Source organism: Lepisosteus oculatus, chromosome 1 (assembly GCF_040954835.1).
Source record: "Lepisosteus oculatus isolate fLepOcu1 chromosome 1, fLepOcu1.hap2, whole genome shotgun sequence".
Classification (NCBI taxonomy): Eukaryota; Metazoa; Chordata; class Actinopteri; order Semionotiformes; family Lepisosteidae; genus Lepisosteus; species Lepisosteus oculatus.
In genome coordinates, this window is record NC_090696.1 from 6,652,386 (window position 1) to 6,665,076 (window position 12,691).

Consider the following 12,691-nt stretch of genomic DNA (forward strand, 5'->3'; position numbering starts at 1 on the left):
GGAACCTGCTGGTAAGATGTTCATCCTTGTCTTTTTCCGGTCACAGGTTGATTTGTTTGGCAATGGGAGCGATTATAGCTAGGTGATCATGATTAAGAGACAGACTGCAATACAAACAGTGCCATCTTTTTTTTTTTTGAAAGCCCATCCTTTGCATAACATAAATGCCAGGTAACGCATTGAGTCTATCATGAACGGCTTGTCCAACTGCTCAGCTGTACTTGGGAAGGCACAGCCCCCTCGTCCTGCAAACAATTGTTGGGGCCGTTGTGCATCATACAAAGAGAGGAGCAGTGACTGGTATGAGTTTTGCACAAGGGATCTTTATTGAGGAAAAACGCACTAACAGGTAACCAGAACGAGAACTTCCAGCTTTAACAGGATCCACAACGGGTTTGCATAGTGTAAATGTCAACAATTATTTTGGTGCATGTCCAGAAGAAAGTGCTGATGTCACTGCAGGCAAGGGACAAGGGAACAGCGGCGCTTTTCGCTGCTGGCCCCTCTCTTGACTGTGTGCGGGCTGCAGGTGCGTCACGCTCAGGCTCCTGCAGGAGATTAACAAGTGCGGAGCAGGGAGAAGAGGAGCTCTCTCACCCTGGGATATTAGTCACACCTGGGGATGAGGTCAGCAGCACCCGGGCTTCTGGAGCGGAACGTGTCTCAGGACCCAACCCGCAGGCCAGCGACAAGCACAAGCAACAGCGTGTCACTGGCTCCTGCACATCGCGGCTTCTTGCCTTCTAAAATCATCAAGGCAAATGTGTGAGGACTGAATTTACAACAGCAAATCGTAAAAAAAGCCACCTGTTTTGTTCTCCATTTTGTAGAGAGACCTAGAAGACTAACTGGACTGTGGTTCTGCAGGACCAGGACTGGAGACCCCTCTTTTAGACTGTTAGAACTGCTGTTGCCGTCAAGGGAAAACACATCCGAGAAAGAATACATACAGGAAAAAAAACCCAAAATGCGGTACTACAAGAGTTATATGAATACACATTAAAGCCTCTGGACCTCCTGTCAGATTTCTGGCTTTTTTAGATTCGCCAGCCCTTCTCATCTTCATTCAGGGGTCTAGGGAAACTGGATATCGAAATTCTTGCTAGTTAACAGCACTTCTTTCTGGACGGCGATTTCTTGTATATTGGAACAATGAACCTTCTATAAATAGAACAGAAAACACCTCTGGAAATGTTAGCTGCCTTTTAAAAATCGACGCACGGCCGATAAGTTGCGCTTCAGCCCCGTGCCTGTGCAGCAGGGCTGAGGAGAACGACAGTATAACGCACCCCCCTCCTCCCCTCCCCTCGCAGTTGCCACGGAGAAAGAAAGGAAAAGAGAAACTGGAGAAAACCGGTCTGGTCCTCTCGCCGTTGCCCCGGGCTACAGACAGAGGGAAAGTGAGACCTCTCAGGAATGCGCCGCTGATGGAAGCAGCAGCTGCGCGGTTGCCTGGCGACAGAGAGCCAGAGAGAGGCTGCCGGGGCTCAGAGCCGATGGGGGAGGCTCCTCGGTCTCGCCAGCTCAGCCAGCGAACCCCAGGACTTTCCGCTGGACAGCATGACTCTTAACGGGACCTGTCGGGGACGCAAACGCAAGATGTCGAGAACCTGAGATGTCATAAATGTGTGCTGTAATAAGCCCGTGAAGCTGCTTTTTTACATGGCCCTATACAGTAGCTGTACAGATATGTATTTCTCTCTTTTTACATCATTTAAGGACTTTAAACACATCAGATAAGATAAGACAATTTCAAAGACTATACAACTTCTTGCATTTGAATTGCAAGGAATTTGTCTTTTCGCAAACCCCAACTTGCTCTCCATGAGACACACAGACAGGGAGAGAAGCTTGGGGTCAGAGCACAGGGTCAGCCATTTATATGGCTCCCCTGGAGCAGGTGGGGTCTTGCTCAGGGTCCTAACGGAGTAGAATTCCTCTGCTGGCCATGGGATTTGAACCAGCAACCTTCCAGCCACAGGCACAGATCCTTAGCCACACTCCCCTGTTATGGTGACATTTCTTAAGAGCAGGCAGTTGCTACAGGTCTTAATTAGCATGAAGTTGCGACACCTTAACATTTTACCTAATATCTGCTAATGATTGAATTAGCAAATAATTTGTCTCCCAAGTATTGCGTTACAGTAAAGAGATAATTAATATTCATATCTATAACGTCTGTCTAAATATCTGTCTATGGAGAATTAATTATTAAAATAATTTCCAGTCCACAAATCTACTCCTTGAAGAGCAACTTCTACCCGAGTATTGCTGAAGTTAGCCCTTTTCCCCTAAGAGTAAAATCAAGCAGTGTTTATTTATTATAAGAAGCCTTTAAATCAAGACCCTGTAGTGCTAATAACACACGTGCAGGCAGATTTATAGACTGCTTAATGACCATGCATTGCTCACAGATGGTTTTGTGTTATAAATGTTAAGATTAACCTCTGGAGCTTGGGCATTTGGATTGTTTAGCACTTAAAAATCTCATAATTAACTCATAATGACTCAAATAACTCATAATTAAACAATAAAGAAGCAAATATACTGTATGTTGGAAGAGAAAGCTGCACCCCAGCTGTAAGAATTCACTTTTCTCCTCTCCATGTCTGTTACACAGATATTAGACAAAGTTTTACTGTATTCACTGATGTGACAGTGAAACTGGTTCAGTTTTACGGTGTTTCAAAAGATGTTTATCCTTTGAGGTGAAGTATCGTATCTGCTGATTAGTGTCCACACTTTTTTGGGTAAGATGTGTTTTTTTCCCATGGCCTGTGTCTCAGGCCTCACACCATCTGCCAAATGATATCGAAACAGAACACAAGAATTCAAAATCCTCAAAGGCGCTGACAAAGCCAAACCAGCAGACGTCCTTAGAATGAGAAGTGAAATACAAACCAGAACACACAGGTGGAAAGTGTGCGGAAGAGCATCCAATACTGAGAAGACGTAGCACTTCTAAATACAAAGGGGTGTGGGAGTCTGGAACAAGCTATCTAGCCATGAAACTGGATTCCTTCAAAAAGGTTTCGAAGTTTCAGTTTTAAAGGATGGCAAGTGGGATACATGAGATAATGCTTCAGTTACAAACAATGATTCAAGAGTTCAATTAAAACATTTATTTTTGGTTCTTTCATTCATGTAAATGGAAACTTTGCAGAGTACGCATCTCTGCATTGGATGTGGCAGGGCTTCAAGTTTTTACTGCCACACAATTCCCGACTAACGCCCGAGATGACTGACTCTGTCCCGTCCCCGTCTGGATTCTGCAACCCAGTGTCCTGTGACATGACTTTTACGTCCCAGCAGGCTGAAAACACCCATGATGTAACTGCATGATTGCTAGAGAATTTTGTATATGATCATATAACCAGCAGATCAGTAAACATGATGCCATACCTTCAGATGTACTCCAAAACAATCAATGTGCTGCAAGGACTCCATAGTGGTTTGTACAACTCCTGCAGCAAAGAAAGAAAGACAGGTAACAAACACAGAAACAAGAACATCATAACTTTTGACCTTGTAAACCAGGTGCATCTGCATGTACAACCCTTGTCATGGGATATCCTAACAGCCATTAATCTACAAGTGTTTTCAGAGAAACACCTCTGCCCATGTCAGAAAGCTGCGAGTGTGCAATATCTTCAGGGCATGAGGGACATTCAGAAGGCATAACGTCAAGAGAGACATTAGATCTCTGTTGTGTGGGGGGAAAAAAAAGGTTTCATGCTCTTTTGAGAGGGACCTTGAGAGGTTTGTGTCCAAGGACATTAGGAATCATAAGATCATCTTGGATGATAGTGTCTGTGCTTACACTAGATTTCATTTTTATCTGATTGTAGGTGTTTGGGGGTCACGTGCTGCTCCAGCTCCTGCAGCTGTTGAGCAGTGACCTGCGCGGAATCAGAGCGAGTGAAGGAGGGACTGTTATGAGTGACGTACAGTCTCCCAGCACCCTTCCTCCCCAGAACACAAGGCTCTCCCAGCACCACTTAACGCAGTGCATCCGTAGACCCGATTCTCAATTCTTGGAATTAGGCAGGACAGTTATGGAATAATCCTAATTCATCTGTCATGCCCATAAAGCCCACTGAACTGAAGTGTGTTTTTAATGTATCAGAACAAAGAAACAATCAAGGTATATTTATCAGATTGTTTTGAAATGTGAATAAATGGGGTGCATTGAAGGGTCAAACCTGAGCTAAACATTGGCTGTGGTAGCCACCCCCAGTGGAAATATGGAACAGGGCCCACTGTCCATCAAGCAGACCCAAAATGCTGAAGCCTCAGGGGTGCAGTCAGGTTCGATGTTGCCCTCCATCCACAATAATGTCTAAAAAGACTCTGTGTGCAGGAATGTGAGACACTGGTGGGGATTATCAGTGTGACACAAGGTGCAGGTGATACTGCGGCAGCCGTTTGCTTATAATGAAAGGGGTGAAAAACACGTGAGTAACTCAGAAATAATTAGTACAGAAAGTAAATGCAGCAGCAGTGTGTATTACCATACACAGTATATTAGCATGCACATCAAAAAGTTTCAGGTGGATGAGTACATAAAGAACGCCTGCCTTTCTTACAACGGTCCAGCTTATTTGGTTCTTATTTTCTTTTGAACTGAATTCTCCAGGGTCTGGGTGTTGATGTTTTCATGGCCACTGGCTGTTTTCTTATCAGCTTTTATCCTCTTTGCCTTTTTACCCCAGACTCACAGCTATCCATTTCTCTTCCTTACATGTGCACTTAATTAGCTTTACCCAATGCAAACTGAGGATTTAAATATGACAGCAAGATTAATGGAGGTATTACTGATGTCCCGCCTTTCTCCCCTTGATTGCAGGGATAGGCTCCGTCTCCCCTGAGACCCTGTACTGGATAAAGTGGTTAGAAAATGGATGGATGGATGTTTGCTGGTGAACTGTGGTTCTGTAAAACTGAAATCAGGATTGAGGGAAAAAAAGCTAAAATTACATTAGATTGCTTTTTTTTTTTTAAATGCGTCTGGAATTAATCATGATAGCACTGTGTTTAAATTCAGGTTTTATTTTACAGGTCAAAAGAGTTGAAAAAGATTTCCTGGAAATGATCAAAATTTTTAAAAACAATTGAAACAGATATTAACAATGTGTCTATGGAGGATTGTCTGTTCTAAACTAAGCAAAGAGAGAGTGAGATATTGTTGAGCTGGTTTTAGCAAGAGCACAATTCTTTACTTCTTTTCTTAATCAGATCATTTAGGAAGATCTTCCAGATGCCGCACCACAGAAACCTAGACCTACCAGTCAATCCTACACCAATCATTGAAAAGTGGAACTGTGCTTTTTGTCAGGAAGCTTCGTTAAGAAGGAAATGTAAAAAGAACTAAAGGAAATCAGAGGCGTCAACTCTCAAAGTATCAATAAAAACTGATTACAAAAATAAGCATTTCCCTGCTAGGTTGGAGTTTTAGATGCACCCTGTACCATGTTTTGAGATAAATGCCGGGTGAGCAATTCACATTGTCAAGTCTCAACAGCATGATCCCTGTTTGTACATATATTACATCAACGCAGAAAGAACAATTCGAAAGATTCTAGGGATAACAGCAGTCTTCGGTTCAGGAATAATTACAGGAGAAATCTGCATAGTCACAGCAGATTTCCTTCTGAAAGGAAGCTCCATATACAGTAGCAGCGCACCTGCAAACTCTTCAACTTGAGAGTCTTCCACTTCAAACAGCAGCTCATCGTGTATCTGAGCAATCAGCCTGCAAAAGAGGATCAGACATAAAACATTACTCAGCTCATTCTTCATCCTCTGTCGGTGGGCCAGAGTTTTCCTTGGTATACATGTGCTTTGATTGGTGTGGATTTCAAGAGAACTGTGAAGTTTCACAATTATCTATAGCACTGACTGAACAGAAAGGACTTTGATAGGATATTTCTCTTCCAAATATGCAGCTGCTGAACCTCAGGATGTTATGCTGTGCTGTCATTCAAATGGCGTATAGGTACACCTGCTATGAAAACAGAGCACGAAACTGGTCAATTTCACACACTTACACTGTCAGCGAAAGACATCGCAACATTTTAGCATGATAAACTTTGATGTCGCAAAGGTCAACTGCAGTCAATCAACCAAAATGGTCTTGTTGGCACTTTTTGATGGCAAGCATCATCTCTAAAGCATTTTCAAAAACCCGTGCAATAAAAGCAGCGAAATACAATTGTACAGAAAGCACAATCAGGTCATCAAAGAGCAGGTTCTTCAAGGAAAATGTCTGGCAACTGATTCAGTTTTTCTTTTGGAAGAGAGGAATGACATCAAATCCAATAAAACGCAATGCAAATGCTATTTAAAATAATCAACCACACTTTAAAATGTCTGCAACTATTCTTATTATGTAGGAGATGTATTTCGTTGTCAAGAGTCCTGAATGGACAATTGAAAAAATAAACATAGTATGTAGCCATTCTGACACTCCGGTTCTCCTGGTTGTGTTCATATCCTGTTTCTCCTTAGCACGTTATGATATGCTGGAGATGAGATTTGATCTAATTGTAAATTGTAAACATGTCTCTCTTTTGAAATTAATTTCAAGACTCCCTCAAGCTGAGTGATAAAATGTCAGCCCTGCAGTATCAATCCCACCCTGGCAGCACTAGGAGATTGACAAGACGATGATGTGTTTTTAGTTGGCCATTGAACACCTACAGGAGCAGCTGCACAAAGACAGGACAACGGGAATAGTAAGGATGGGAATCGAATACGATAGTCAAATCCGGGCTTGAACCTCTCCCGTCTGTCCAGGCTTCCATTCTACCAGTACTGTGACTTTGTTTTAAAAAAAAAAAATCCATTACTTTTAAAAAGACAAAAGTGTCAGCTGATACTGACAAAACTCAAGTAATTCACACCTGTCAGCTCTGCTGAGAGCTGCTTACACCCGTCATCACCCTGACTCGGCTTTCATCCGTATATCCTAAAATCAGTTTGCTGCATCAGTCAATCCCCTCACCCTGCACGCCGTGTTTTTTAGAAGTACGAGTCTACCTCGCAAAAAGAAGTCTAAATAGTGAGCTTAATCAGTTAAAGAGTCTTCCTTACACGAGACGCCCTGTGAAGGGCAGTTTGAGAGCTCCCAGCTGTGCCAGAAAGACGTCCATGTGCTGACCTACAGTCCTCCTTGCTGACAGATGTGGCAACTGAAAGCCTTTTAGTAAAATACTGAAAGGATCTACAGTAAGCAGCTGTGCATTTGAGGTTTGGTATCTCAAACGTTGTCTGCTTTCTTTAAGAAAAAACCTTGTCCAGCACTTTTAATGTATCACAGCACATTAGTGCCAGAGAATAATAGTTATAGGTGTTGAGGCATTTTGCCTCTGAAGCACAGTGCGTGATGCTGGATCTCCATTCTGTTTTCCACAATACATCACAGTCTGCACACAGTCCTAACAGACAGGATGATCCACAGGAGCTGACAAGAAGCTGAGAGCTGCTTTTTATATCACAGCTCGACCTTTTCACGGTGAGATCCTTACACAGACTAATTCACAGGTTTAATGTGTGAGAAAAGTCCAACGATTTAACATTGACCTTCTAGGGGGGATTCTGAGTTATAGGCGTTTAATTATAATCCCACAGATGGGAGCCACACAGCACTGGATCCTTAGCCAAGCGCAGACACCCAATGTGTCTGCTGTGGTACCTGCGAAACTCATGCCCAGTAGGATTACTACTGCAGCTTTTTATGTTTTTCAACTTGGGGACTTTTGAATACCTGTGAATTAATTTCTTGACTTAAACAGAATATGCTTACTTCTAGGTCTCACCGCTGATGAAACACACTTTTAAATTATTTTTTTTCTGATGGTTTTTCACAATTTTACACTTTTCTGGGTAATGCATCTTCTCCAAATGCCAGATAGGACATGATGAACAAAGTGCATTGCTAACAGAAAAGGATTGCAATATTGGCTCTGAGGCACAGTCAGCAAGAGCTCCACCTTTAGTCTTGGATCTCAGAGGCTAGATGTTCTGAGAGAGCTAGGGATGGGACAGATCAACAGACTGCTGCAGGAAGCAGTGGTTGACCATGCTTCAGTCAGGAGCCAGGAGGCAGTGTGCTCACCTAGGTCATGTCTTTTGGATGTGCGGCCAAGGACTTAACAAGAATGTGAACATTAAGGATCACTGAGTGTTTTTCACAAATCTGTTGTCATGATCAGTCCAGAAAAGGTATTTCATGACATCATGGCATGGATTAGTCATGACATCCGAAAATCACAAACTCACAGTCTGCTTTATGCTGTTCAAACAGGGATAAGTCCAGGGCCTAATGAGCTTAAATCAAGTACTGGTGTATTATTGCAGTTGTATCAGTCAAAACTTCAGGAGGTCTCTTGTTAGCTGTTTTTCAGCAAGGACTGGGTAATATTCTACACATCTATACTTTAGGAAGAGGACAGTGTCAGGGAGTGACTGACTTTTCCTTCTTGTTGCAATACCTGTTTTCGGCCTTGTTTTGGCCTCCTGTCAAAGTTGCCTGGAAATAGACTCTGCCAGCCTTTGCCATTTGAGTAAAGGTAGTTGGTGCATGGTGGTATCAGAGGACAGTCATTTATATCCATGATTCACAAAAGTGATGCAGTGCAAACAGGCACTTTCTGAATGCAGCTTGCAAACAGGGCATAAAGAGAACCATTCTTAAAGAAAAAAACAAATTGCTATTTGTTATCACAGAGGAGCCTGCTGAGGTCTGTTGGAAACAAGGGGCTTCATTAACTGCTGAAAAAGATAGGAGAGACCCGCACTGGAAAGAAAATCCAAAGCCCATCTCTTTTCTCTGCAGTGCACACTTACACTATCACATCGAATGCTAAACGTACTTAATTTAATAATGTCTAAGTAGAGATCTGAGCTGTGCAGACATCTCCAGCTTAAAGTGGTCTTACTGTAAGATTATTACATTAAAGCTTAATTCAGTCAGCCTCCAGCGAGAGATGGGGCAGTAATTAATAGGGTCGGGGACCACAAAGGGCTGACACAGACAGCAAGCCGACTGCAAGTGGAAAACCACTGCGACTCGCTCTCAGTGCACAATGAAGCGCACACAAAAATATTCTTAACACACACCCTGCTGGATGGTGTGAAAACAGGCCGAAAAAATCAAGCACTTCCTATAATTATTGCATCAGCTTCTGCAAGAGGGAAACTTCAAAAGCAAAGCAAAGACCAGCATTTTCATTTCTTTATAGGCTTGTTCCACCACAAGGAGGACTGTGGTGAGATATATGAAAGGGCTTCCGGAAACCAACAGAGATCCTTCGACAAAAATAACCAAATAAACACAAAACCAGAACATTAGTGGGGTTGCGATTCATCCTGATATGCAGAGGTGGTGCCACGACCATGGGTGCCTCCCTATCCAAAGCCGTCAGAAACTAAAATTAGGCTTTGAAGGGCTCGTTCTCCCGCCCCCCCTGCGCTGTCAGAGCCCCCCGTGAGGAACTGAGTTTCCCAAGAAAGGCTCATGGCGGCCCCCTCTGCTCGCCCTGTGTTTGTGTGCGTTCACGTGCGGGATCTCGCGGAGGCGAGTGGCGGCTCGCCTGGGGCAGTGTGGCAGCATGTGGGTGGGCGTGCCCTGGTGCGCGCTGGCACGTCTGCACTGTCCCGTTGTTTATGTGCAGGGGGACGAGTGTGCCCGCACGAGTCGCCGAGTCTGGCTCTGTGTGCGTGCAGGAGGGCTGTCGGAGGCTCGCTGGCTCATCTTGGTGCTGATTTCTGGTCTCCATGGATACCACGAAGCCCGGAACAATCTGAAACGGATTGAAGCCTGCGCGTCGATCGAAATAAACACCTGAGCTTACAACCTACAGTATTTGCTTTGCTGATCGCATTACTTAAACCTTGCATATATCAAGCACCTTCTTGACATACTTTACTATCATACGTGCAATGATATACAGGATTTAATGTTAATGGAAAATTTATTTTTTGTTGGATTTTCCAACAAAAAATGGATTCTGTAACATTATCTGTCTGTCTTTATCCATTTCATGGTGGATCCAGGGGAGCCGGAGTCTATCCTGGCAAGCAGTGGGTGCGAGGCCAGGATACACACCACAGGGCTGACAGAGACGCAAACACACACACATACACAAGCCAGGCACAATTTTCCCAGAAGGCAATTAACCTAGCGGTATGTCTTTGGACTGAGGGCGGAAAACGGAGGGAATGGTGTCCAACTTTGTCTGGGGTGGGAGGAACGAACACATCACCAGGAACGGGATGAGCCAGGCGGTGGAGAGTGGAGGGGGAGACGTACCCCAATTCTCCTGAAGCTGGACTGCATCTTCTTCCGCAACCTCTGCCAGGCGCTACAGAGCCCGGTCGGACAAAAGTTCCAATACTTTGTCAGGCTGTGGTTCTCAATGCTGATGTGCCACCTGATCCCATTGTCAAACACCGGACCGAAGGCAGAGAAACGACCGGGACCCGACACTCACGCTGTCAGGTGGAGCCAGAAACAACCACAGATCCCCGTACAAGGAAGTGAGGGAGGGACTGGCTGCTGGAGAGACGCTGGGGGATACCAGAGAAATCTGGGAAAGGACACAGCCAATGGAAATGGACAACAAGCTGAAAGACCTCGGTTGGCTGGGAGTCCACAAAAGACTCGTGATGAGAGAGGTCCTGTACAGACACTCTTTAACCAGAAACCCACACGGCCCCCGAGACTCGTGCACAGTGGACAAGACACAGGTGAGCGTTTTCTGGGGGTGAGCTAAGGCGAGCGGGGGGGACCGGATGCCATAGTCCAGCTTCTGGGAGTGCAAACACTGCTGACCTACCAGAGTGTATTTCTGGGGGCGCACTGACCAGAGTGGAGAAAAGGACACAGGATTTCCTTTGGCTTCTGGTTTCTGTTACGAAGAAAGGAATGCAAGTAATTCTCTCATCCTACACAACCTAGAGTGGGGAATCAGCGAGGGAGGTGGGGGGAATCCTTGCAGGATTGAAAGAGAGGATGAAGAGGGACGTTTGAGGAAGGTGGCAGTTCTCCACTGCGAACAAATGGTGGAAGAGGCTGCTAAAAAATAAGTATCCACGAACACCGAGGTTTACAGTGGACATTACATAAGATGAACTTCAACAGGTGGCTGAAAGATTTTATAGAAGATCACGAACAGATGAGTTTGACTGGATGGTAAATGGGGGTAGTGTGTGGGAGATTTACAGATCATAAGAAAGGTTGCAAACAAGAGATGGCCCATTGGATACCTAGTAGTTACAGTCATTGATCCAAGGATCCTGCTAATTCCTTAAAAATGCCAGGCTATTAGGTTTAACAACAAGGCTGGGTAGGTTGTCCCATACTCCCACAACCCTTTGCATAAAGCAGTGCCTCTTGCTCTCAGTTATAAACTATACTCCCATATAGTTCCCACTGGCTTGTTCTCACTGTCAGTTTTTTAACAGTCTTTGAAGATTTTGAAGACTTGTGTCCAGTCCCTTCGTATCCTTCTCTGTTCAAGACTAAAGGAGTTCAGTTCCTCCAGCCTGTAAGTGTTGGACATTCCCATAAGCCCTGGAACAGCTGAAAACCTCCAGCTGCCAAAGATTATATGTTAATACTCCAATTAGTGGAGCGGCAAAAGGAGTTAACAGGGGTTACTCTTTGCTTGAAAGTAGAGATCTCTGGCTGACTAAAAACCAGTTCTGCTCTTGTAGTACTGAACTGCACAGCACAGCTTGAGGAATCCTCAGCACAGTCATCTTAGTGACATGACCCAGGCTTGAACCTGTGCTTTTGCTGCTTGACCTACTCATTAGTCATATGTGGACATTTTAGTGGTTGCTCTGTACCTAGACAGGTGTCTAGGACCATAGTCAGAGACTCCTCAAAACTCAAACAAGCAGCAAACCCACCAGGCACAGGGGATATAAACACTTGGTGAAGTGAGGAGAACTGCTGTTAATTCTTGTTAACGTTATACAAAGAGGTTACACTATGACCAAAACATCAAGCATGATATAACACTTTCTCCCTAAAACTACATTGGAAGTGCCTAGCAACAGACTGGAATGGGTTTCAATATAACGGAAAGCTTCTGAACCATTAACTACTCACTTCAAGAAAGGAGAAAAGTGGGAATCTCTAGTTGGAATGCATGAGGTGAACAGCAAGGGTATTACAAAGGGAAAATGTTTTGAAATCAATAACTGTTATGACAGAAGCATGTCTGATATGCCCTTCAGAATTCCTCCAGGGTGGAGATTAATATGCATATTAGGTAAATATGCATATAATATACAGTGCAAATGGAGGAAATTGCATCCGACTTGCATAATACACGAGATTCCTTAAGACAGACCTGAATGCACAAAGAACTCCCTTTTCATTCTGTCTCTATACTGAACCACCCTCCTGATTCAGGATGAAATCAGATTATCAATGATGGATTTCCCTCAAGACATGAAAACAACTGTAATGCAGTTCCAGGCGGTTCCAAAATCAAATTGAACTTTGTCTCTCTGGCTGGCGTTCTTTTGGTGTGAGCATTTTTCTTAGATGGTGTGTGGCCCACTAATGCCTGAGGCATAGATTGGGAAATTTGTGGGATTCACACTGCAGGGATCAGAAGAGGTGTAAATCACTGCCAGACAAAAAGCCTGAATTACATTACATCACCGAGGTCAACAC

At 44.1% G+C, this 12,691-nt stretch overlaps 1 protein-coding gene across 1 annotated transcript in view; it reads right to left on the minus strand.

The window, feature by feature from the left end:
• Nucleotides 1–309: 309 nt before the first annotated feature.
• poln (polymerase (DNA directed) nu) overlaps nucleotides 310–12,691 on the minus strand; it is a 146,946-nt gene continuing 134,564 nt past the window's right edge. The window contains exons 24-26 of the mRNA XM_069194065.1: nucleotides 5,685–5,752; nucleotides 3,403–3,464; nucleotides 310–1,577 (exon numbers count right to left, since the gene is read on the minus strand). Of these exons, the coding sequence (XP_069050166.1) occupies nucleotides 1,488–1,577; nucleotides 3,403–3,464; nucleotides 5,685–5,752 (220 nt within the window). The 3' untranslated portion in view covers nucleotides 310–1,487. The remainder of the gene's footprint in view (nucleotides 1,578–3,402; nucleotides 3,465–5,684; nucleotides 5,753–12,691) is intronic.